At 41.2% G+C, this 27,504-nt stretch overlaps 1 protein-coding gene across 1 annotated transcript in view; it reads right to left on the bottom strand.

Moving 5' to 3' along the window:
- Window positions 1–896: 896 nt before the first annotated feature.
- Window positions 897–27,504, bottom strand: part of AGBL1 (AGBL carboxypeptidase 1) — a 289,485-nt gene continuing 262,877 nt past the window's right edge. The window contains exon 23 of the mRNA XM_074836939.1: window positions 897–1,203. Within this exon, the coding sequence (XP_074693040.1) occupies window positions 897–1,203 (307 nt within the window). The remainder of the gene's footprint in view (window positions 1,204–27,504) is intronic.

Genomic DNA, 27,504 nt, shown 5'->3' with positions numbered 1-27,504 from the left:
ATTGGGGGACCCCTGGCTCCTCAAGAGAACATGTTTTTCTCCTTAAAATGCCCCACATCCCTCTCACTCCCAATAGCTTTAAATAGTAGCTCTAGTTCTCCAGGATGAGCTGTTGTATCTGTACTCTTAGCTAGAAGGATGTCTCACAGAGGAAATATAATTTCACAGCATCTGCGAAACAAATTCTACACTTGGGCCCATCAGTTCAAGCATGAAGTGACTCAACTGAGATTACGCTGGGCTAGTTCATTCCAGTGCTGCAAAGAGATGAACTTAGTCCAGGTTTCCAGAGGACCACTCTGCATTGTCACTGGTGCTTTCCTTACTATGGCACATTGGATTTCCCACACTGTTGCTGAGATATGACCAGCTCAGAAGCATGCACAGCCTGACTCAACCTGTTGTACACACTGTAAAAATTCCAATCAGACAGAAATCAGATACATGCTCTACAGCTCAAGAGAGACGAATGGCAACGGAGAGCTCTGGCCAAAGGCATCAGTAACTGTCACTCTTCCAGGCAAAGGCTCCTTCCCATAATAAGAGCCTAAACTAGGAAAAGGAGAATCATGTCTGGTTCCTTGGTCTCAGAATACAATTCCTCAGGTCAGTCTGTATGAAACCACATACTAGAGGCAGCTGTGAATCGGGATTATGTTCAGGAAGGGATGACGTTCTCACATAGTACCGTCTGGGCCAGTGGCCCCTCGCTCTGCCTTGTGTACAAAGCATAAGGAGTCATTCTCAATATATGTATGTATACAAATTACACAAACATACAGTCAATTTTCTATTCAGAACTGGAGCAACACATCTGGAAAAGATGCTGAAGCTGGCAAACAGGCAAAAATGAGCAGTAAAACATTTGCTTACTGCTCTGCAAGTCAAAGCCTTGTTCACACAGGGCTGCTCTGGAACCCACTGTACACCCCAAGTGATGCCGAATGCAGAGGGAGAGCTGTATTGTTGGATGATGGTTGGCTGGAAATGTAGAGCCCCCTGAGAGCCTTGGAGCTGCATGTTTGTCCCATGGTCGCTCCCTCATCTTCTTTCTCTCCTTCCACCCACGAGAGGTACTCCTGGATCTCTTGGTCTAGCTCTGAGAAGTCCTCTTCGCCATCAGAGCAACTGTCACTATTATAATCGATTTCTTCCACACAAGGAGATTCATCATCAGACTCCAGGCTGCTGTTGCTGCAGCTTCTGCAGAAAAATCACAAGAGAGACCAGATGTCATCAAAGGAGGGTGTGTTCTGTAGGGGTAAGAGCAAGTACCAGGGAAATGTGTTTCCTGGGTTCAATCCTGGCTGTGCTAATAAGGCATGAGATGGCACTAAGCAAGATCCTGTACGTCTTTGTATCTGTTTCACCATCTGTAAAATGAAGAGTGATACTTACCTACCTCACAGGAGAAACGCATTATTATTGTTAGCACTATTATTGCTATTGCTTATACAGAAACAGAGTGCTTCATATACAGACAACGCCTTGAGGCACTTAGGAGGTTATAGAAGCTGAAATATAGTAGAGAAGGAGATATTCAGTTTCCAGAAGGTTGCTGGTTTAATCATCATCCAGCTTGCTGTAGTTCCACATTTAGTGTAAGACCTAATTAATCCAGGTGGTTGAAATGCTTTGGCATCTTTTCCTCCTGTTCTGTGCAAGCTCAGAGCACTGCTAACAAGACACAGCAGAAATGAAAAATGGAGGCTCTCAGGTCTTCAAGTACACTGGCTCCAAGGAGGGCAGAAGTACCAGGAATGGTTGTGTTTTGGAAGGACCATGAAAAGGCTTTGACGCCACGACTTCCTAAGGTAGGGCCAAATTCAGAGGCAAGTCTGAATGGCTGAGGAGAGACTCTAAATGGATGTCACAGCTATGTCATCTGGCTCTCAGAAGGGTACATTACACCACCTTAACCTCCTGCCATTTACTTACAGGAATGGTCATAGGCTTTCTTTACATGACCATTTTCAATACATATTGTATTAGGCTAGCCTAATGCAATATTTATGGCAGAATTGTAACCACTAGACTAGATAGCTGTGGAGGACAGGGTCTTTCTTCTACCTAGCTGCCTAGTTCCCATTTGGCCCTTAGCCCAGGAGGGCAGCTGGGTAATTTTTTGAGACCAGAAAGATGCCTGTGGTTTCAGTGCTGTCTGGGCCAGAGTCTGGATGAATCAGGTGGACAGATACCGTGTTTTTCACCTCCAGGTCAATGTTTTCAATCAGACTCGAAGCAGGGGAATGTATTGCTTTGCGGGACTGGAAAAGGAATAATAATCTTCCACCTCTGGCCCAGAGTTTCTAATTTGTCCCAAGTTGGGAAGAATGAATGGCTTGGCAGATGGAGCGTACACAGCTTTAATGTGTGGTCTGCTCATTTACATGTCAGTAACTGGAATAATCTTCCAGCTCTCAGCTGTTTCACAGTACTGCCAGCATCTGAGGTTTCAGAACATACCAAAGGTGTGAAGTGTTGCTTTTGGATGTATTGATCCATTCTCTCTTCTGAACTCCAAAAAAAGGTGTAAGGTTTTCCTAGCTTTGAGACTCCAGTTCTTAATTGTATACAGAATACTCTGCAAGCAGAAACAAGCAGTGTCAACCCACTTCTCCTTCTCTGGCTGATCTCTGGCTTAATTACTTCAAAGGCTGGGTATAAAGGATTCTCTGAAAGCTTAACAGAGCTGTACAGCTTAAAAATAAATAAAAGAATAATTATGCACTTTTACAATTTCTGGCTCCACTTCAGTCTGCTCAGAAATCTGGGTCAGGAAGAACTCATACCGAAATTGAGTATATGGCATGAAACAAAACAAACCAACCAGGACAATCCTCCCAGCACAAACAGCAACAAGCAGTGGTCTCTACTGAGTCTGACCAGTGGGTTTGATTTCTTCTTTTTTTTTTCATATGCAGACATGGCATGAATTACCATGATACCAAGTACCTGTGATAATGTTCAAAGCTGGCTAAACTCAGGGGAACTAGATTTTTCATTTATAAGCTCTGCCTTTGCAGCTTTGCAGTCAAAAAGAACTAAAGCATACCTACTTTCAATATTGCACTTGTGTGTTTGGGAGGAGCTGCTAATGCCATTGGGACAGAGCATAGCTGCCACCCAACTCGCTGATATTTTACAGACAGAATGGTTCAGTTTGCAACCTATGACCTGAAAGTCAAACATTTCCATTAACAGGATAACAATTTTTAAAGAAAGTCCCTATTATTACTTAAATCTGGGAAACCAAATAACAGAGGACCTTCTGAATTTTTTGATAACTTAAATGATTTTAGGACTGGATTTCTGACAAAAAGGGGAAAATCACTCCTAGCCCCAAAGCACTTTACTATAGAAGGGAAATCTGGAAGACAGTGAACAGAGAATGACACACAAACCTGCCATTTCCTTGCATTGAAGACTAAAGGGACAGTCTTTATGTATAAACAGTGTTGATACATACTGACAGTATTAATGCATAAAACCTTTGTAATGGACTTCAGAAGTTCTCCCTTGTTGCCTACGTATGTAGTACACAAACCACCAAGACCACGACAACTCAATACTTGGGCAGATATACCACAGGGAGAGGTCCCCTACAAGTGAGGATGTGCCTAGACCATGTTTAGAGGTCAGGAAAGAAGACTTTCTTCCTAGCTCATTCTGCCTTTTGCTCCTTTGCTGTGATAGTGAATGAGCAAACCAATTAGCACTGATCTTAGTAGTGGTTTCTCCAATTTGGACTGATGCCCACTGGATCAATGCCACCACCACAAATCACATAATGAGCTACCAAACAGCAAATAGATGGTACCAACTTCCTCTCGCTGCCAACACAGGCTGTAATCACACTGGTGACTTAAAAATTGAAAGCATCTTTATCACACTACCAAACTCTACAAACCAGCTACATCTCTCTACTATATGGAATTTTCCATCTCAATAATTCACTTTCTCCTGCAGAAAGATTTAAAACACATAGCAAAGCAATACAAAAGGGCTAGTTGAAACCAGCAGGTTAAAGGTTTTTCTGAAACAGGTGGCAGCACATGGCATGCAGGGGAGACAGTCCCACTAACAAAGCTGCCAAAGTCATTACATGCTGCTTCTCCACACCACAAAGACCAGTTCCTTTAGGAAAGAATGCAAATGGTGAAACATGGTAATGAGCAGAAATACCAATATCTAGACTATTGCATAGCATTGCAGAGGGTGTGGCTTGCTTTCTTTCCCAACAAAGAGTTGTGGGGTTTTTTGTTAGAGGCAGGATCTTGACATTTTTGTTTGTTTGCTTATTTTTTTAATCTGATTTTTAAAAACTGCAAAAGAATTCCCCAAAAAACCCCAAAGGAAAAACAAAACAGGGGACATGAAACAGATTTACCAAAGAATAATAGTGTTGTCTTACAGTAGGTAAACAGCGAAGAAAACCAATGACATTACATTAGAGAACTCCAAGACAAATATAGTCTATGAATACCACTGAATGTGAACACAGTACAGAAAACAGGAGGGGGGGGGGGGGGAAGGCTGGTAATATATCTACAGCAAACAGTCCCCAACTATCACAATAAAACACATACACATGTTGGTTGATCTACTAATTCAAAAACTACGGCCTCATAGCCTTCATCTATTCCAGCTGATGGGAGCCACAACAGCAATTTGCAACTTTATGATGTGATAAATAGAATTTCTTTGTTTTGATTTTTAATTTGCATATTTATTGAGATATGACTTGATCTTAATTAGTTCTCCTTTTCTATGTGGGTGTGTGTGTTTGTTTGGTTTTGGAAAGCAAACAAACAAGCTTTGGTACCCTGTAAAATAATTCTGGTTTTTTGCTGACTTCACATGAGGAGGAGAAGGGAGAAGGGAGCCCAGCCCCTCCTTACATGTCAGCGTAACTGGAGCTTTCTAGTGTGGCTGGAAAACACTTCTTCCAGGTGCTTCCTGCAAACTTCTCATTCTAAGTCAGCCTACCTGTTAGGTCACAGCTGGATAGAAAACCCTGCAAGTCAGCTGTCCTGCTGAACTGCACATAAAAAAAGACAGTCTATAGTTGTGGTTGATAAACTATAGCTACATGCTGTATCTGAGGATAACTGGTTATGTCTCTTCCATACAAAATTCTCCTTAACTTGTGCATATACTTCCAGGGCATGGAGAAAAACTAGAGATTTCCTAAGTAATTTCTCGAGATTTTTCACTCACATTTTGCTTGTGTGATAGGTCACTCATTCTCTGTATATTCTATTGACTGGTTCAAAATAGAATGCATTTTAGAACAGGCACTGACAACTGTCCCTCTTAGGGAAGCTGTGACTATTGTTCAGGGTAGCTGCTTGACCTTCACTTGACAGGCCTCACAGTTGCAGTGTGTTAGAGAAGGAAATCGAGCATTTACTTTTTTTTCATATTGCTCCTCTCACTCTTGTGAAAATTTGCTGCAGTCTTGCCAGAGCAAAACTGGAAGTGAGTGGTTAAATGCTTCACACAAAAAGGAGGAAAAAGCTAAGTCTGGGGAGCACTGCTAGTCATGGACATAGCAATGACTGCCTGTGAAGAATGTATCAACAAACAAACAAACATATCTTCATCTTCTCTCTACAGTGAAAAATAACATGCCAGTAGCTGCATAATCACCCTGTCTGTAACCCTATTTTGTCCATTCTTTAAACCTCCTCTCCATCATGATATGTCCCAATCCTTTGGAAGCTGCCCAAAGCAGGGATATGGCTGTGTATAATGATCCAAGCACATCTCTGATATAGCTCATAGACTAAATAAAGCAGGAAATTACTTTCTTGAAATTTTTCAAGATATCTGACTTTACCCTGTGAGAAGAGAAAACAGAAGAAACATTTATGTTCAACCTAAGCAGACCAAGTTCTCTGCAATTACATCATTCACCTGAAAGAAGGGTGCACTTTTTCTCTGCTCAAGCAGGGACTGGAGACCCCAGCAAGTTCCCTGACCACAGTTATCACCTGAGCAGAAGGGGAATCTTTCATTCTTTTCCAAGAAAGTTTTACCAATTCTATGAACAGTTATATATGTGCTGGTAAGTAAAGCGTCCTGCAGCTTTTAAAAATATGCTGCCCTCTCTGCAGTGAATTGGGATTGACTTGCCCTTCTTTTTATTTTTTTTTTTTACATTAAAATTCCACCTACGTCACAGAATCTAAAAGGCTGTGTGGTCTTGCACACTTTTGCTTTTGAGGAATCCATATGTTTTATTAAAAGTATTTTACAGGAATACTGCTTCTGAAGTCTTGTAATGAATCTAAAATGAATCCTAAGCAGCTGCATTTGCAGTTATCTCAGAGTACAAGTCTGCCTTTAATAGCTTCATAAAGTAGTATTTTAGGACATAAATGAAACAGCTATGATGCTTTCAGGTAATTACATCTGCAAGAAATAAACTACAGCAAGAAGATGCCAACGAGGAAGGACTTTAGTCTGGCCTTTGTGTCTTGATTCACTTGCTACGAGGTGTGGTGCACACCTTGTAATGACTTTCTAATTTCATTTCTGCAATTCAGGAGCTCCCCAGACAGCAGCCTGGCTTCCCCTCCTGCCCAAGACAAGCTAGACAAGGTTCTACTTAGTCCCTGACCTCACCAAGGGAGGGGATCAGCTAAGTACTCATACAAGATGGCTCCAGCTTAAAGAACTGTTACATTTACCTTTTTTGCTGCTACACAGTAAGCAATAATGATAAGAACTTTGTAGGTTCCCCTGAGATTTCCTTTCCAAAGGCTCTTTGCCAAGGACTTTTGCATCTTACAACATCTCCTGAGATAATGCGTGCTAAGCCCAAGGCAATGACAGGTACCCTGGCTTTCATCCCACCATGGCCCATCCTTTGAGGAACAATATGAACATAATTAAACGCTGCCTTGAATTCTGTTTGCTATGGCTGAGAGATGTTTGGTCTTGTTTTGAGTGTAAGTTGTTTTTATTTTTTTTCTTCCTGCTGCAAATAAGCAAGAGAAAGGTGTAATTCATTGCTAAGACTTGTACTAATTAGATTTTTGGGAGTTCCCAGGGTAATTGTAGGCTGTAATATTTATAATTGATTTGGCCAGATTAAAAATGGATGTCTGGTGCACCAGTTAGATAAGTAGGGAACAAGCGAGGCTTTATCATTTAGAGAGAAGGGAAGACAACTTGTAAATAAAGGGAGAGCATGAAGAGCAAGAAACAAGCTGACTCCTGGACAATACTGTCCCCTAATGTTCATTCAGGCTTGCGACAATTGAGCCCTGGACAGCATTTTACTTGCATCTAGCAGAAACTCTTAGTCTTCTCGAGAATGACTGTTTTTGTTCTCCTCATTGGTGAGAAGATGGCTGATGATTGCTGTATGACCAGAGGAGATGTTGAGTACACAACTCGCATTACACATGGTTGGGAAACTGAAAAGCCTTATATGAATCTGAAGAACAGTATTTAATTGAATTACACCATGTCATTGGTACAGCTTTGATCATTCTGTGAAAGATGAGTTTGTACAGAGGACAAGCAGGCATTTTTCTCCCATTTGAAGGGTACTAGCTTGACATTACATGACATTCTTGGATTCCAAATACCTCAGTTCAAATCCAAGCATGTTTCTAGTGCTAATCAGTAAAATGCACATGAGCTGGTCTTTATACTTGCAGGATGGAAAAGCTGGTGAGAAGCCAAAGGCTGCAGATTCAGGCTTATGAACAATCATTATTTTTTTCCAAATGGAGAACCAATCTATGTATCAGTGCAGCGTTAACATTTCATCTTTAGCATTCTTATAGCTGTAGGCTTGTAAGCATTAATAAAACCCACTGTCTTGAACAGATACAAGTCAGCCATGAAATGGAGCTATGACAGTTGGTGCAGACCCCAAAGATAACTAGCTTTCCTTCTCTCACTCTTCAACAGTTCTTAGGTTTTGTCTCTTTTTTTAATACATTTACATTTCACCGCTTGAAAGCACCATCCTGTGTGTACTTTAGGAGAGATTTGTGAACTTGTATATTCACTTTGGTTTGTGGTGATGCACTCTTTCACATAGTGCAATACCTGGCTTGGACAAAACACTAAAGACCCTATAAATCTGCTGCTTGGAAAGGCAGACACGACCAAAGCAGCTGCATTCCCATTGACACTGAAAAGCTAAATCAGTGTACTGAGTAAAGTTTCCACTTACCTATGGTGAGAAGCTAATTAAAGATGAACCTAAGCATGGGCATAAGCATGCCAAACTCTGGCTATATCTCCACAGACATACTATGCAACCCACTAAATTTCAGTCATACCAAACAAGTTCAGTCACTCTGCACAAGCAGGGAGGAGTTAATTTACCTATAACTGGCATCCAGCACCAGCTTCTATGTGAATTCCTTGGAAACATGGGACAACCCTGAAGAAAACTTGAGCCCTGACTGCCTATATCTGCACAGTACTATGTTCTTGAAACTTGGACCAAGAGATCTGGACACCAGAGCTCAAGCCCTGGAACACAAATCTTAAGAAAGTTGAAGGCCTTTATAGGAAAACTCATGATATATTCAGGCACTGTTGGGAGACTGGGCCTGGGTTAGAACATCTTGTGAAAGCATAGTGCTGATCTTGCTTTTAGAACCATATTACACTAAAACTTTTTATTTAAGGGAATGATATCACATAGCATCAGCTCTGGACCAGCATGCAGTCAGCCCAATCCATGTTTGCTGTTGAAAACAATTAAAGGTTCTTATCCAGTGAGTACCCGTGAGACACCTCATCGGTATGGTTTGCTACCTTTGGCTAGATGTTACAGTCTTATGCTGAACAGAAGTTTATGGCCAGATCCAATGAAGCAACTAACAGTAGATGGTTTAAAATCCGGTCCATTGTGATCTTGTTACATTCATAAAAAACGGGAGATAAACACAGGAAATAAAAAATGGGTGACATAAAATGGATGGGATAGCATCCATCCACCAAGCAGCACTGTCAGTGGCTTGGATTTAGTCTGAGTTTACAAATCAAAAGAAATGCTTCCAAAACAGAAAACATTTTGGCTTTCTACAGCTTTTTCTGTGGAAATATGAGCAGTCAAGTCCCTCTGTATGGAGAGGTATTTACTAAGACTACTGGAACTCATTAGGCCACTGAATAATGTAAGAGTTGCTGAAAATATGATATTGAAAGTGTTTGGGAGCCTTTCTCACAGTGTCTCTACCTCAAGCAATTTCTTCTCAAAATGATAATCACATTATTGATGATACTTAGCAGTCCAGCCACAATAATACAGGAAGATTATTGGAATCCTTGTAATTGCTCTTGGGTGCTTCCAGTAATTGAGACATTGGCACTGTAGGGGGAAAAGAAATGTGGAAAGATTTTGGCTTAGATGCTGAAAATTTGTACTGCTGAGGATAAATAATGTAAAGGCATGCAGGTTCTCCTGGGTTCTTGTTTCCCTTGGTACTGCTTCATATAATTCCTTCAAATAGCTTTATGTTTTAGACAACCATTTCATCCAAATTTTGTAATTGGTTCTATATATTTAATTTCAAAAGTCCAAGTTCCATATGTATATATCCCTTAGATCTCTTTGAGTAACTTAAAGGATTTGGGATTTTGAAAGCACAATGTTTTAACATGGCCAAGACATGTCTAGACTGTGTTTCAGTTAAATATCTGTTTTATGAACAGGGTATTTTTTGGGTCAGATAACAATAAATGCAAATATTTGCTTGCACACCAGATGACAGATAGACCCCTTATTACCTGATTGAACTAATAACTGCTGTAAATGACTAAATTCCAACCACTGCACCCCTTGGAGGAGAAATAAACCTCTTGGTCACTAGCTTTTCTTTGTGAAAATCTATTTTTAGCTGATAACCACTCTGATGTGTCAGAGTATCTATGATAGATGTGAATATGTGTGTGCATATGTAAATATATCTATTCAAGCACACAGCGTAGATCACCATCCCTTATCTTTCCTTGCAGATAGATAAATAATAGATACACATATATGTATATATGCATACACTCAGACACCCACACACCTACACATCCACACAATTACATGGTTTGCTCTGTATTCAGAACACAATTTTCATTACAAGACATAGGAGGCCTCAGGAGATACTCCTACAGCTAGCTGAGAGATAACAATAGATGATTGCTGAACCTTGATGCTATTGCATTCAAGTGGAAGCAACCTCAGGGAAAGAGCTGGCTACTGACCAGGACAAACCAGTTCTTTGACTCTAGTCTTCAGGTGAGTGTTGACAAAGCAGCAGGTCACTTGAAGGGGGACTTAGAGCATCTGGGTAGGACTTGAGATACACTAGGATCAACAGGCAGGCAGAAATGTTGTCTAAACCATAAAGCTATTTGAGAAATTAAACTAGAAGCTAAAAGCAACACTGTGTGGCAAAAGTTAAGATCTTGTATTCTCAGTAAGGAAATATGGACATATTCCTATTCCACATGAACCTGACTCATTCTTGCACCTTTTAAAGAAAGAAATGACTGTTTTAGAAACCCTTCTGCACAGGTAATTTTTCTTTCACAATCACATGTCTTCAGATGGGTAAACAATGACCATGACTAAAAATATTGAGCTCTGGTAAAAAAGAATGATTCTGGTTCAAGAATGTCCAGAGAGGGGAGAAAGTAGGGCACATATAGGGGTTCAACAGCTGGTTTACCACTGAATTCTGCTTTTAAGGAAAGCCTTCAGGCAAATCTCATCTTAAAGGCCACAGAAAACAGTTTCTGGAGTTTACTGAAAACAATTAATTTAAGGCCAATATGATGGCAAAGCACTGAAGCCTAAGAGGTTCCGGCTGATGGATATCAGTCAACACAGTCATCTCGCAAAGTAACTTCATCTCTACAAGGTCCTATGTTATCACCAATTTCTTCAAATGAATCCAGCACAAATCTGCAAAAACATAATCCCCCTCAAAATTATGCATCTCATCCTAGGGATGTTCATCATAACTGATCTCAGAAACTTCCTGTAGTACAAAAAGTTCTGAGACTAATACGTAACTTTTGTTCTCTCATCCTTTACTGCGGAGAACAAGTGTGTTTAGTCTATATTATAATTAGGAAAGAGAGGATCTGTGTGTTTGTGTACCCATAAGAATAAAAGACAGAGAAGGCAAGGTCAAAGAAATCTATCTTTCCTTTAAAGCAAATTGAAGTGGAGTTTATAGCAGAAACATCTGTTGAAATATGTGTGATCATAGATAACCAATAATAGATCCAGTTTAAAACTTCAGCCTCTGCCCTCATACTAAATGTTTTCTCAGACATAATGAGATTCAGATAAAACAAATCTGAACACTCGTGCTCAATATATTTCAAAACATTCTGATCAATTATGTTTTTAACACCATATGGAACCAAATCCAAAACCTTGCTTAACCTCACTCATTACACAGCTGATTTGCATATGCTTTGGACTCCATTAAGGACAACAAAAAAATGTCAGCTACAGCATATAAGTGGCAACTCTTGCTAATTCCTTCATCTTGCCAAAGCCTTGCCAGATGTTTCATTAAGAATAACAAATATTTCATTATACTCTCCTTACCTTCTAAAATTTATCTGTCAGGAATTGCAAGGATGAATTGCAGTGGTTTAACACACAAGAAAAACAATAGGCATGGAAGGCTGACACAAACATGAAGCACCACCTTCATCCTACTTCAGAACTCAAACAATGTTTTAAGGGATTCTTTGCGCCAGAAGGACCTACCAGCCAGGAACATATGACTCCCAGTAAACAGACGAAAGAGGAAAAAATAACAACCATTTGCTCTGATCTAAGAAGACAGCATCGCCTTGCAAAAGGAATATAGTAAAGAACATCTAAAAGTTGCCATTGCTGTTTGTTGTACAATAGATCTCCTAATACTTCCCTGTGTTCCTGTTGTAGGTATTTAATAATGTTTCACCTGTGTAACAGTGAGATGCTGTTTTCAAATGAAACCATTTGTAGCTTGTAGCATATATCAATTCCCAGCAGGGAACAATTTTTAGAATCACTGTTAACATGAGTATTTCCTGAATATTTTATAAAAATCAATTTTCAAATGCCTGCCAAAAATGTCCTGTGTGTTTTACCTGAAAGTTGCAATTACATTTTCCTACTTTTTCTGTATGTGAATATGTGTATGTATATTTATATACACATATACAAATTCCCACTAAAATACTAACACATCACAGAAGCAAGCATATTCTGAGTGAAAGCTGAAGCAACACAAACTGACAAAAGTATTCATTTAATCAAAATAAGACATGTATTTGGATGGATGGGGCAAATTAGAGCACAGCTTGCAGAGCAGTGAAACAATCACTTCGTAGAGAACCACCCTGAGCATTTAATGTCACTCTCTGATTTACAACCAAAAATGATAAAAGGTCAGTTCTTGTGTGCAGACTAAGTGACTGAAAAGATGTATCAGACTGCGTCAAGGGAAAATTGAATCATGAGGTTAAAACACTTGGGTTTGAAAGATACAGGTTCTACACTCGGTGGGCTCGCAGTTACTTTGAGCAAACTGCTTTTCTCTCTGTCCCAGTTCCCCAACAACATGGACACAGAAGGCTCCCTCACTCTGCCTGGCTGGCAAGTTCATGGTGTGGTGACAGAGCCAGGGTGTGTCTGAAGCCCTCCATCACTTGTCTAGTCTGAATGAGGGTGCAAAGCTGTTTAATTGCGTCTTCTATGCAAACGCCTTTCTACTGAAAGCAGTAAGACAATGGGTGCTTAATAACCAAAACCTCCTCAAAAAACCAAGACTACAGTAAAGCAAATAGCAAGTTTCCAGATTCATTAGGGAAAGAAGTGAATGTTCATGATTCTGCCAGGCAGTAATGAAGGGTTTAGCTGGAGGAATGATGAGGATGTAGGACTCCTGCTGACATCAGGAGGAGAGAGAGGTGCTCAGTTTTACCAAGGATTAGCTGCCAGATCATATTTCAAAGAGCAACGTTGTAATTCTTACAGTACTGAAAACAATTGAAGTCATAAAAGCGAAGGGGAGATTATTCAGATGGGAAAGAAATTGTCATGAGCTGCCAGATTTTCTGTACCCAGTCTGGCCTCTGATTTTAAGCTCTCCAGCTAGCCTGTCTAGCTGAACAAGCCAGCCATCCAGCTCTAGGAAACAAAGGCTGGGGACTCGTGCATGCTGGTTCCACTGGACCTGAAAACCTCATTAGTCAGGAAATCTTGTATTTCCTGGCATTTACCTTTGTATTTATGTTTTCCTAGATCCTCGTTTTGTCTCTTTGCTTCAGGAAGCTGCTTATTGCACCAAAATAAAGTGACATCTGCTCTTCTCGTGGTGGATTCTTTCTTTCAGGAACTGACACACCAGGAAAAGACCAGATCATGAGTTGTTCTGGCTCATGAATTGTCCCCCAAGGCATTGAAAAAACCCACAAAAATTATATTTGCCAGTACAAACAGCACAAATCCAAGTGCTAGAATATACATACACACTCTACAGAGGGGATGCATTGGGGAAGGTTATATTCATGAATGCATACAGGGTTCCCGACTGCTGTGCGCTGTGATAGAATCTCTTTTCTTGTTCCTTCTTTGCCATCAAATCATGATGGCGTCATTTTCTCTACAAATCTTTTTGCTTCACCAGCTTTATATAGGTACCCTTACATTTCTAGTGTCAGTAACACATAACCCCTTAAAGAAACACTGTATGCTGCTGAAGAGCCCAGGCTCTCAGAATGGTGGAGATAATAGGATGGTAGAGCAGGGGCACCCAAGTCAGACTGCTGCTGACTTTACCCTGAGTTTGCCAGGGTTATGCTGGACTTTCTCCGTTTCTGGACAGCCAACCTGCAGATAAACTATGTCAGATTTAATGGTGCATGGTACAGGCAATTCAGTATCAAGGAGAAAAAAAGCATCTCTGAGGCAAGATGTGTTATCAGCTCAGGTCAGAAAGCAGCCTATCAAGAAACACTGGCAAGGAGATTTTAAAAATTTGTAATTTAGATGTTGGCTTAAGCCTAAAACTTTGTTTGAAAACTTCATACTTCTCTCAAGCAGACTAGCAAAGCCCAGGAGGATCAGATCAGCTATCAGTCCAGATGACAAACTAATACACTTAGCGTATATGAAGTACTGTACACATGAAAGGTACAGGAAGGATGGCAACATTATACAGTTTTATCCTGCAAGGAATCAAAGCTGTTATTACACAGCAGTTTTCTCAGGGCTATTACACTCCATTGCTTACCCACCAATCAGCTTACCTTTCCGGGCTTCCCAACAACATGAATCACTTTTAAATAACAATGCATTTACTTTACATACAAGCTCTGCAGCCTGAAACACCCCATACTACTTTCTGAAAAGGGAAGCAGTCTGAAGATTTATTAGGAAAAGGTCTGCTGATGTGCACGGAGCTGCACCGGCATGTCCCAGATGAGCAGCTGAACTCCTGAACAGCATCATTCACCACTAATTTTGCAGCCATTTCTGAGGCAGGGAACAACACTGCCTTAAATCTTGTTGTTCTTGGAACAGAAAGTGAAGAATTCTAAATTCAGTGAACAGCCATTGCAACAATTTTAAGGAATGAAAGATCTAAGAAATATGCCCTGTGTCAAAACTTGACAAAGGTGCAAGGCCTAGATCCCTAATTCTTAATACTCAGAGTATTTCTTGGTTTGCTAGTAAGGATTGCTGTGCAATGACAATTGTTTGATGATAACTACAACAGCAGTGAGAGCCTGTGGCACTTTTCATGTCAGCCTTACACACTTATTTCACTGATGGGCACTATGGCAAGGCATGGTGTAAATTGCAGGCACTCCCAGAAGAGTGGTGCCTGCTTGTGTAGTTCTGGGAAAGCATGGGGCTTGGGTAGTGGCAGAGCAAGGTCAGAGAGGCTGTAGACACTGATCCAGAGTATCTTAGGCAGCCTTTTTCAGCCATACTCCTAGCAATAGGTCTCAGTGAAAGACAGCACAGATCCTGCTGGTTGCCTTTCTCTGACACACATGTATTTACTGTAACCGTCTCCTATGAGTTTTGGGAGAAAAAAAACCCAGAATTAAATATACTCACGCAATTAGGATCATATTAACCTGAGCTGCTGAGGGTGAATTCATTAAGCAAGATGGGTAAATTATTTGTCCAGAGAACTGTGATGATGGAGGAACAAAGCCAAGCACCACAAACCAATAGCTCTAGCTTTAGAGAGATGCTTCCTTCCACCTTCTTGTGCTGTTCTAGATGTTTCCAGTGCAAGAGAAGTCTGTGGGGAGACACTCAAGGAAGAAGAAAATTTCCTGATCTGTCTATTCCCTTGCTACTTTCAAGGTCTGCCCCCTCAGAAGCTTGGCATACCCTTCTCCCATGCTACTCCCTATAGTCAGGAAATGCCTAACATTTCACTTCTTACAGAGGGTCTCCATTGAGATGGATTAACCTCCTTAAACTCAGACCTATCAATTTCCTCTGTTGGAGACTTTGGATTTAGATATCTTTGCTGTACTGGAAAATATCCACTGATAACAAGCAATTATTATTACAAGATATATCCTTAGAGATAGAAACTGGCTGCTAGGAAAGATTGAAATGAAGGGGAGAGGGGAAAACCAAAAATACTATTCTCACTTAACCTGACAAGGTTTTAATCACTTTCCCAGCATGTCATACCCAAAAGCCCTTGGACAACTTCCTGAACAAGACTCAATTGACACCTACCATGTAAAGCACTTGACTCTCTCACAGTAACATTAAACATCATTACTGGAAATGGATGATACAGTTAAATGTTAATTTCAAATTTAATTTGGTGTTTGAAGCCATCAAAAACATACATAATCTCCTCTTCTCCCCACAAACTCGTATTTGGGCCCTGAAGACAGCATCCATAGCAAGCTAATAGACTGTGGAGTTCTTTCTGGGAGACTTTACAAAGTGTGTATTAGATCGAATGATTTATAAAACATATAACTTATATAATGCCTGTGATAGCAGGAATTTAAATCAAACAGTTTGTGGTTAGGACTGTTTTAAAGCATTAACTGTAGTGGGGAGGAGGTGCTGTAGGAGAGGAGCAGAGGTTAATGTGCTTGTCTTTCCATTGCTGTGGACCTGCATGTTCAAGTCCCAGAGGAAATGAACTGAGAAAACCAACTCTGGCATATGCCAGAATGACTTTGAGGTGCATCATAAACTCTCAGAGGGTTCAGAGCACAGGCAGACTGTGCTGGACAAGCAGCATCAGCAGTAGCCTGGAGGTGCCTACCAGCAGCCTGAGAAGGAACTCGTCTTCTTCAAGGACAGTGTGATAACACATGCTACGTAGAGACTGATAGCCCCAAAATGAGCATCCCTGACATGGGGCTGAGCAATCAACACAGGGAGAGAACCCGCCAAAGCACAGGGTAGAAAGGTGGTTACAGAGGTGAACAAACCAGTAGCTGGTTTGGACAGAAGTCCATTCAGTGGGAATATGGAAAACCTCAGTCTAGACCACGGCAAGGGAATGGGCCCTCTGTCAGGCTCAGGAGAGGCCTGAGATGAGACAGGACAGACACAGTGAGGGTGGAAAGATGTAAAGTATGAACGTACATTCACTCCTCAGACAGCCTGTACTCCAGCAGTCCTCAGGACTGCTGACCACAGGAACCACAACAGGATCTGCCTCCCTGGAAAGGCTCTCAATTCAGGCAGCATCTGCCAAGTGTAGGACTAAGCCTGACAGCTTCAGCAAGAATAGACATCCACATAGATGACAACTCTTGCTCAATGTCTATCACAGGAGAACAGGATGTTCTGCACTGCTGCCAGGACACTCAGTAGCAGGACTTTCGACTGCTTGCTGAGGTCAATAAGGTAGCTGAGGAGAGCTGGGAATGGAGCTCCCTACAGGGGTTTCTGGGGTTATAACAGCTGCATGGGATGGACAAGACCATAAGGTCAGGCTTGGGCCAGTACAACATAGTGGTGGAAATTATCTTGAAATGTGTCATCCCTTGGTAAGCCTGGATACAAAATGGGAAGCTTGTACCCAGATAGTGGTCTATTTCTAATTCTGAAATCCAAACACTGTATATTCCCATTTACTTATCCAACGTTTCTTCAGCACTTGATTGTCCACCTGCTGGCCAGGCATTTTCTGCCATGCTGTTGTCAGGCCATCAATGATGTGTCCATCAGGGTGAAATGAGCTTTGAATCAGGTGATAAATTGCTGGGTTTCTGCAGCTACTAACATCTCTTAAATGTTTAAACAGTATGATTGCACACATATCTAGTAGCTGTTTGGTTATGTTTATTTTCAGTGAGGTACTATGCAGTTTCTTAGATGTGTGTGTCAAATATTCATAGATGGCAGGCTACTGAAATATCTGTCTGTAGTATTTATAGAATTTATTTATCAACAGAGTCAATCTTTATGTGCCTAGCTGCAGCATTACTTGTTGCCTTACCCATTTTTCCCAGACAGTGTCTATCTAACAATATCCCTCTTCCTGCAACATCTATTCACAGTATGTCTGTACAAGGTATCTTCCCATGTGTACTCATAGTATCCATCTCTTTAATTTTAACTATATATCCACTCCATCTAATGCTTGTCATCTATCTTGCTGTAACTCTCCACACCATCTCTTTATCTAGTCAACAGTATCTGTCTCTCCATAGTGACTCTCTATCCTTTTATCTCAGTCGCACGCAGCACCAGAGTGTAGTTATGGATTTTGGACTACAACCATAGTTTCTGTGTTTTACCAAATCGGGTTCACAAATCACCTATTAATTTATTTGTTTTGACAGAAAGGCTAGATGTGAGAAATGAACTCCAGAAGGGTACAAGTACCTCTGGGTCAAAGACCCTTTCCTAGGCTTATTTGCTTCCCTACTTGTGTGAACTGTTCACTGTTGCACTAAGCTGCTGTTATCTGAGAAACTCATCTTCAAACAAAGATGCTGCAGTGACTATTACCTCCCTGTTCTCCTCCCCCTTTCCCTTTCCCATCCCCTTTTTTTCCTCCCATCTCTTCTCTCTTCCCTCACACAACACTATGCATCCATTCCTCTAAGTTTGTCCCTTCCCTTCTTTTGCCCACTTCGCATTCTCAGGATGACAAGTGAAAGTCTCTCCCTATTAAAAATTCACCGCCAAATAAATATTAAAGCAGGAGGAAAAATCCATTTAGCTCTGTGTGATTTATTGTGATCCTCAGTGCAAGGCCCAGCACAACAGGTTAAATAGGTTTCACAGCTTATTTACCCACTTCACAGGGGTATGAAGGACTCAATGACCCTCAGCTCTTAGAAAGTCTATGATGGGGAGAGATTTCCTCCCCACCAAGAGCACCAATCTGAATGAGATGGAGAGGGACATGTTCTCAGGGCCAGGAAAGGAAGGACAGTAAAAACTAAAACGTCTTCTTGATTTTTTTTTCCTACTTTTTTCTCATCCACATCAATCATGACAAGAACTGTACAAAAGACGGTCAGGTCACCTGGAAGTGATCAGAGAGTCTGTTAAAATGTCAGGAGCATCTGAAAGAAAGAAGAGGGGGGCAGAAAAAAAAAATAAAAAGAAAGAAAGCAGAACAAACTATGACAGAAAAGAAGGGAGGGAAAAGCTTCCATGTCTCTGGTTTTGGTTCCCTGAGCAAAGACCTCAGCAGTTCATAATTTTTCTTCAGGCAGGGCCAGTATGGTTCAACAGCAGAATAAAATATGCAGTAATTAATGAACAGCTTCACAGTTTTATGGATAGATTTAACTCTTCACCTTGTTTAGAGCTGCTAGAAAAAAGACTGAGACAGATGCAAAATAAGGCAACATGAATTAACTGGTATTGACATGGAAGGAGCAAATGATATTTTCACTGAAGTCAGCAGACTTGTTAACAGCTTATGGACTTCAGAGGGGAACCAGATTTCACCCAGAGAGTAAAGAACCTCTGGAGACTTTCTCCAGAATGGTCTAAGAGCAGGGACAAGAGATTCATAAATGGAAGCAAAAATATCTGAGCATGAGTGGTAGCTGTCAGCTGAGGCAGTAGTAGAAATTTGAATTGCCTGCCAAGGATTGGCAGTGTGTTGGATTGGACACCACTCCACTGCACCAAAATGCCTGAATTTATCCTCTCTGTCTTTGTAGAGGGTTGTAAGGTTTCTCTAACAAATGCTTGGTATAATATTAGTATGTAGATATGTGATATGGATTTCACAGAGTCAAGCGGAAATACTCAAATTTATTTCAATTCAAAGCAATGTACAAGCAATAGGAAGAGAGACTCAAGTAGCAGATAGAAATGTTTGAATCCCTGCTCTTTTAGAGACTTGTATCCCAGCCTGATCATCAGTTTGCCATGTGTTTTTGGGAAACTGCTGTGCATATTTGCCCTCCCACCACAGTCTGCCACATCTATGTAGACTACCAGCTATGACTACTAGTCTGTGCCTCAGTTTCTTCATGGTGAATGATGGGAAAAACTGTGATCTCAGAAGTGGCTATCAGCCACATGATGACTAACCCTTAGGCAAGAAGGTGAGAGGAGGCAATGCAGCCCTCAGATGAGAAGGCAGAAGAATAACCTATCATTCCCCTTTTCTATTCTTCTTGGGACTGCTTAATAGTGTTTTAAACATGCAAGAGCCAGGTGTAATGATAATTAGAGTTTGGAAAATTCTCATGCAGGAACAAGCCACGAACATATTAATAGGTCCACAGGAGATGTCTGATGTTAGTGCTTGTCTCCTAAAGAAGTAAGCTACTGCCATGCCAGACTCATGGCAAGAAGCATAGAAAAAAGCAGCAGTGGAAGAGGGGAAATGGTGAATGATGAGATTGGGGGTCAGCTGTTCAAGAGGTTTTGCCCAAATGTCTCTCCTCGGGTTCACCTAGATCATGGAGCGAAGACAAAGTATGTACTGATTGGAACAGGATGTGGAGCCACTCCAAAGGTAGATCAGAAAGCACAATCCATCTCGTCTGACTGGGCCATATAATTTACTCACTGTGAGCAGATGGGTTATGAGGTCTGCCATCAGTGATGAATTATATTCATCATAAGTCATTCCCAGCTAATGAGGATCCATTATCATTAGCTGCTAAAGAAGAATAACGGCTTGCCAGGACAGAGTAGGGGTTTCACAATTTCCAGGGAGAAAATCCTGGGCTGGTAGCCACCTGGCAAGTGAAATTTCGGGAAACTGAAAACTTTCCAAGATGGATACCTTCTGCTTACTTCAAGCCTTGGCTTTTAATTTCCTTGGGCACATTCAGGAGAGGAAATGTAAGAGGAGGTGGAGGAGGAGGAAACGAAGGAAAATAGTAGTAACCATATCTGATAAAACTGTGATTAAATCAAGGTCTCACTCTAATTACACTGCATTTAAATAAACTTTGCCTAGTAAGTAATTGTAATTAAACTGCAATTAAACATGTATTTATATCACCATTTCCTCCCCTGCACAGCTGTCTGTTTCCACCTCCTGTTGTTGCTGCCTACCTGTCAAAACTTCTGAATTTAGCCCAGGGGACTTTCCATTTCCGTGGACTTCCCGGAGGAGATGTCGTGGGGGGCAAGGTCTGAGACTCCCCCCATGCTCCCCCAGCGCAATCAGCTAAAAGGAGCTTCTGTTTCCAAGCTGTGTGTGGGAAGGAAGATGCAGCTGATACTGTCATAAACTAGATCTGAGGAAAAGGTTGTGAGGGGCAGAGATATGAATGAAGGGATGTGGGTGTCTCTTCCTCTCACAGGAACTTGAAAAGGTACATATTTCCCTCTTTTTGAAATTTCTTCACATTTGGGCTAGAAATAAAGCTGTCTTTCCTGCCTTCTACAGAACACCTTTGATACAAGTATATTTTCTGAAGCCCCAGATCTCATTTACTGCACCACGTTTGTATTTGTGCATTGTTGTACATGACATGGAGCAAAAGAGCTCACTTACCTACACAGTACCTACAGGTGAGAGTCCAGAACTGGCAATACAATTCTTGAGCTCTGTTCTCAGCTTTTCAGGAGTATTCACTAACTCTAACTGTGTCTCAGTTTCCTTTATTTGCAGTGCTGAGCTACCTATACATAACGACCCTACAGGTGGTCTTTAAAGTTTACTGCAGTTCTGAACAATTGGGTTAGGGAAGTCTGTTACAGAAAAACAGGAGGTTCCAGCTATGTAAAATGGAAACTAGTTCCTGTTGGAAATCTGAAGGCAATAAGGAAGGGAAAGGAATACAGGGAGAAACAAAAGAAGAAATAAACAGCTAAAGGGAGAGTGATAAAAATGAGGAGGTGAACACGTGTCACAGTGCAAAGGATGCCTGGGGCTAACAAAAACAAACCAGCTTCTGTGCCCTACCTCCCTCCTCACCAGAGATGATGGAAAACATCTCCATTTGTGCCTCTGCTATCACATAGCTCTAATTAAGGGGCTGGAGAAATACCACTGTCACCCTCATCTGTTTGTGTTCAGATGCTGAAAGGACACCATGCATCTCCCTGACAGCTAGTCATTACAGCTTTGTATGAGCACCCCTCCTTCCACCAGAAGTATTGAGTCCTCTGTTAAATATCTAAGACAAGACCCTTGCTACATTTCTTTTACTCGAGAAAGGTGAGCCATGAAGCCCTTATCATGGGAGATCACTGCCGGGAGGATAAGGGCATCTGATGGAGAAGAGACTGAATGCTAGACATGCTAACAACGTGCTAGACATGTTGCTTCAAAAGAAACACAGCAAAGGAAAAGAATCCATTTGTATACATGTGGGGTGCCCAGAAATGCATATGGGCACAATGTAATAAAATAATTAAAAAAACCTTATTATCCAAAATTAGTTAAACAAATCTGTTTGGTTACTGGCAATTTCACAATGACTGCTGTGTTATAAGCTGTATTCGCTCCCCTCCCTATCCTCCTTCAGATATTTCTATTTTCCCCTTGAATAACTGGTCTCAGGAAGGTCCTTATGACCAGTACTAGTGAAAAAGAATAGAACAGGCATCTTAAGCTTGATTTTCTGATGTGACAGTAGTCAACCCAATCTGCTGTGATCTGTCAAGTCAAAGAATATAGATCCCAACTCTGTGACTCTGTATTTCCTTCCAAACCTTTCTTTAACCTATAAACCTCAGTTCTACTTCCAGAAATAGAAGACAAAAGCAATACTACTGGAGTGGCATTTATCAGAGGAAGAATTGGACATTTCTCTCCCTGCAGACTTTTACTCCAGAATCACTATTTATTTATTGGTTAGTTCAGCAACATCACTCACTCATAAACAATCTGGTCTAAACGGTATCCTTTCCACAACTTGAATCCTCACTTTCTAAACCAAAGGGGTGAAAAGCCCCAAAGGCTGTCATCACTCACAGGGTGAAAACCCCCAAAGGCTGTCATCACCCACCGTTCCCCCAATAGCTCTGTGGCTCACATCCTTTTTAATCAGGAACCAGCAAAAGAAATGCCTCCTTTTTAAGGTATGTGAACTGCTGCCCTCTCTCCCTTTGGCAACCTGCTGCCCACAGAGACATACCATTGAGTCCATGATTACTTTCAGTTTGATTCAGCTCAACTTAGAGGTGCAGTCAAAGGAGGCAAATGACCGTCACAGGTCAAAGCCCAAACCTTCCCTTCTCTTTAATGGCTCTGTGAGTGCCTCAGGCTTTTTGTTTTCACTTGCAGTGAACTCAATTCTGCCAGTAATTTTGTTCTGCTATTAGGCAGATGGAATAATGTGAACAATTATCAGCTCTGTGTGCATTCTCTGTCTTTCTATTTTAATGTAAATACATCTATTTGCAATCACGGATGGCCTTCAACCCCCTTAGGAGATACTCAAGACAGATCTTTTAGAAATGAGGCTTAGACAACAGTTTTCTGAACCCTTGGGACCCAGTGTCCAGCAGCATGGATGGAACCGCTTGTGTTAGTGCAAGAGATGACCTTCCTGTGTCTTCCTGTGCCCGTCTGTCACACATCCGTCAGCCATCAGATCCAAGCAGTGCACTGCAAGTACCCTGTGCACAACTGCAGGCTCATTCACTTCCAGAACTGAATATTCACAATGAATCCTCACTCTCACATTGGCTTTGGTTGACTTATTGGAATCAAAACAAGCCATGGGCAGATTAAAAATACCAGGGAATACAGCATCCCTTCCTTTCTGCATTCATTTGCACTGGAGTGGTAGACAGCAGCTAACAAAAATGTTTCAGTGCAGGGTCTATTTTCTTCTCAATGGCCCACTAGACTGGTAATTTTACACTCTAGAGCGTGACCAAGAACTACTGATAGGAATAAATGTTTTGTTGTTGTCTTAGCCATGGAAAGAATAACGATCTAGTTACCAGCAAAACCCAGATATTCTCTCTGAAATCCCAGAGTAGAGGAGAGCTGTGAGGAGGAACGGGGAAAACAGAACAGAAAGCCTATGAGGGTAGAGGCAGAAGGCTATGAGACATTATCCTTCATTCAGCATGCAGATGAGTTTGCCAAGCAGGAAGCGAAATAGAGAAAAGGTGTCTGACGCATCACATGTCATCTCTGCTGTCACTCATACACTTTAATTACCCTTAAATCAAGTGCAATAGCTTCCCCAGCCCTGAAATACGTGCTGTCTGTCTCCTTATACACATAATAAGGCCTGCAGGGATTTCAGAGACTTTAGCCTTCCGTGTCTCCTTGCTCTGATCCTCAGGTTTCTTTTAGCATAAAATCAGCTGAAAAGCATTGAAAGGCACAACCTTATTTTTATAAATCCCTATTCTGCTTGCCAAACCTAGCTGAGTCAATGAATGCCCAAGACTGTGATTTGGATTCTCTTGCACAGAGTACACTTGTGTACTGCTGTTTCCTTATGTCATCATGTACTTGTTACGCTGCTTGTTACTCCAGTCATATCTAGCCAAGGATAAACAACAAACGGTGAACATGAACTGCTGACCTCACATATGTACCCACACTAGAGAGTAGAAGAGACTTCCATGAAGCATAGGAGGCAAATCAATAGCTCACTTATGGTGTGGAAAGCAGTCTGGTGTGGCTTGCAAGAACTCACTGAATGTATAGGCTAAATTCATCATCTGGCATGGGATGCTAGGCACTGGTTCTGAAATGCTGTCACCTAAGCACTGCACATGCCTACCGTGTATATAAGATCCTGTGGTACATGACTTGAATACTTCCCTTCCCGTTTGTCTCACTTCTCAGAAATGCTGAGCATAGTATGTAAAATCAGCAAGAGCAAGGAGTGCTCAGCAAATTTGAAAACAATGCCACAGGTAGATAGATATTTGAGGAAGGAACGGCTGCCAAACATCAGCACCTTGTCTCCTTTGAATATGTTGCTTCTTATTTTTACATATGCACATGCTGTAAAGCCTGTTTATCAGTTCTCTGCTTGCTCGATGAATCTCCAAAGCCTCCTGTGCCCTAGCTATGATTCATTTCTGAATAATTTCATGAAAGGCAAACAGCATGTTTCCAGTTCTGCACACTTGTCTGATATTGCTGGGTACTTCATCATTTGGAGGCAATGTTTTTTCACTTGTCTCAGTCTTCCCTTTCCCCCCACTTTCCTCCCCGTACATGTAAAACCATTGCCCCTACATTCTGACCCCTCAGAGATTGCAAATCATTTTAAGTGGAGGAAAGGTTGAGCCCCAGCTTTGTGCTTGATGCATTTTGTTTAAGTTGCTCGTGCTGTTCCAACATCTGTCATATCCTCCACAGCAGTGCAATCAAACTGTCAGGGCTGAGTGAAGTTTTGCTGATCCAATCTGCTCCTTCTGTGATTCCTGTCAAAAGCATCAGGAGGTGGTAGATACAGTTGTGTGCTCTTTAAACAACAGATCTTTATTTTTGCACATTAGAGGAACTGTTATTGTTTGTTTCTCTTAGGCTCACAAAGCACTCTCTTTGCTTGCAAAGCCTGTTCAAATGTAGTTGCAATCACAAGCCATGCTGCACTTCCCAGACTCTGCTGTGTTCCTATGGCTCCCCAGTTTTACATCCCCTCTTCCCATGTGAGGTCAGAGAACACAAATATCTCTCAATCTTGCTGGTGTCTGTAATGCCACAACACATCTCGGAAGCACCCGGGAGGAAGTTACTTTTTGGATCCTGCATTATTATTAATGAGGTAATTAAGCCAAGGGGTTGTGGGGGAAGGGGAAGAGAGTCATATTTTAATAAGCTCCCTTCTGGATACTGCCCTGCAAGTTGCCAGATGAACGTTATTCCCTGTTAACGATACCAAAAGGATCCAATACTAATTGATATTATTGATACTAATACCACTAATCACGTTGCTAAAAGGATGGGATGTTCTTTCATCATTTAAAAAGCATGTACCCTTGATGTACCTTAAGTGAAAGAATTAAGAAAAAAATTATTCCCTTTGTGCTCTGTTAACACGCAGCATGTATTTTTAAACAGCTTTCCACCATGATGCACCTTTTTGCTTCTGACTGAAGCCTTAAACTCTTGCTGTGAAATGGAAACTTACAGTTTTATCATTTTATAAAAGGAACCTGAATCTGAGGTGAATAGTATGGTTCTGCCCCATTTCTGTGTTGGCCTCATAGCCTATGGCTTTCCCATCAAGGCAGAAAGTCTTCTAATTACAGCAAAGCACCAGTGGAAAATGGAACTTACGATGCCACTGTGCCCTCTTCTCTGATAGTTTTATTGGCTGGTGACTCCTGCTGTGATGAAAAAGCAGGTTCAGAAACACTTTGATTCATTAAAGAAAAAATGTTTTAAAAAAAATGAAAACCCCTAAGATAATAGACTTTGGTTCCCTAATACATTTACTTCTTTAAAAATCTCCATCTCCAAACCTCACTGGTAGGAAAACATCTTCAACTTTCCATGATCTGACTTTACCATCTTCCAAAGCATCCCAGGCAGAGACTGGATTATTGTCCCTTGAACAAAAAAGAAATCTGAAAACCCTGGCAGAGAGGCATCCAGTGCTGCATATAGGAAAGAGAAAGGATTGGCTCCAATTTCCAGCTTGGATACTGAACTTTAAAATACACACACACCAAGTAAAACCATAGATTAATGACAAATAAACTCTTTTCTTGAGTCCAAATGTGCAAGGCTCTGAAAATCCCCCTTGGTATGTGGTTGCCATCATCAGGAGCTGCCCATTTCTCTTTTACCTTTTTTGGCTTCTACAACGGCTCTTCTCTAACCCATTTTCAGTTAAAGTTCACAATGTGAATAAGATAGATCCTAAGACAGTCTCTCAAGCAAATAGAGTGAAAGGAATGGACACTTAGAGCATGCTTCCGAAAATCTGTGTCATATGACCTAAACACCTACTGTAAAATAAGGAAGAAGATAGAAAAGTGAACGGCAGCACTTTCAGGAGAGTGAAAGCTTAGCAGGTTGGTTCCACCTGGGAGGGCTGTTGCAGGTACTGATTACACATCTTCTCATACTGTGTTAATTCAGTCTGACTCCAGTTGATGCTGAAAGTTCTTTTGGATTACATCTGTATTTTATGATGGAGTCCAATTGTGAGCTTTTTGGCAGCTGTAGAGCGTACTAAGTATCCACTAATTTGAATTCTTTTCTGAGAGTATACATCTTTGGGGAGTTTACTGCTTTCTCATCTCTGAATTCAAGTAATATGGCCTACAGAAAAACAAAATTGAAGGATGACTTATAACAGGAGCTGCGAACAAGAATTTTTCTGGTCTCAGGACTTCTTGTAAACAGGATCCACTAGACCAGCTGAAGTAAAAAAGTAGTCGCGGAAGAAACAGTTGCAGGCTCTGAGGAGTAATCGCTCTCTGAGGAAAAGTGGATTAAGAATTTTGACTAAAACAATGAGTTCCCAACTGTTATCTGAAGTTGAACTTTGAGCAGTGCACCCATCTTGCACTTTAAAGGAAACAGAGTTTGGAAAATTAAATAGAAAATGGGAATCTTTGGCTGGCAAGTGCTGTGAAGTAAGAACATCCCCACCATTTTTTTTTTTTTTCCAGGTTGGAGAAAGAGGAAATTAAATCTTAGTTGGCCAATTAGCCCCCACAATCCCCAAAGGCAAGACAAGATCTTTTTGTGGGAAAGCCTTGAGGTGAAGCCAATTCAATTAGTTTCCACAGCAAAACTGTCAAGACCCAAAAAACTAGGTGGAATAATGAACTGATTAAAACCTGTAATTGCAATTCAATGGAGGAAATCATTAATCATGGAGATGACAACACTCTCTCACTTCCAGACTGTGCTCGGATGAGCTGCCAACAAAAGGGACTGTAGGAATAAAGTGGAAAAGGAGCATCCTGGATAGAAATTTATATGGTTCCATGACTAATCTGTGGAAAAGAAAAACCTTCCTTAGACAATAAAAGAGTGGTAAAAAAAGGTATAAACATATTTTTTTGTTATTCTTAATTCCTCAGCTCTCAGTGGTTTAGGTTTACACCACACATTAGAAAAGCTCATAGCCTGAGTGGCAGTGAAGCATTGG

The sequence above is a fragment of the Strix aluco genome, chromosome 12 (genome assembly GCF_031877795.1).
Source record: "Strix aluco isolate bStrAlu1 chromosome 12, bStrAlu1.hap1, whole genome shotgun sequence".
NCBI classification, from domain to species: Eukaryota; Metazoa; Chordata; class Aves; order Strigiformes; family Strigidae; genus Strix; species Strix aluco.
Note: the sequence above shows the minus strand (reverse complement) of the source record. Positions and strands in the feature narration are given on the sequence as shown.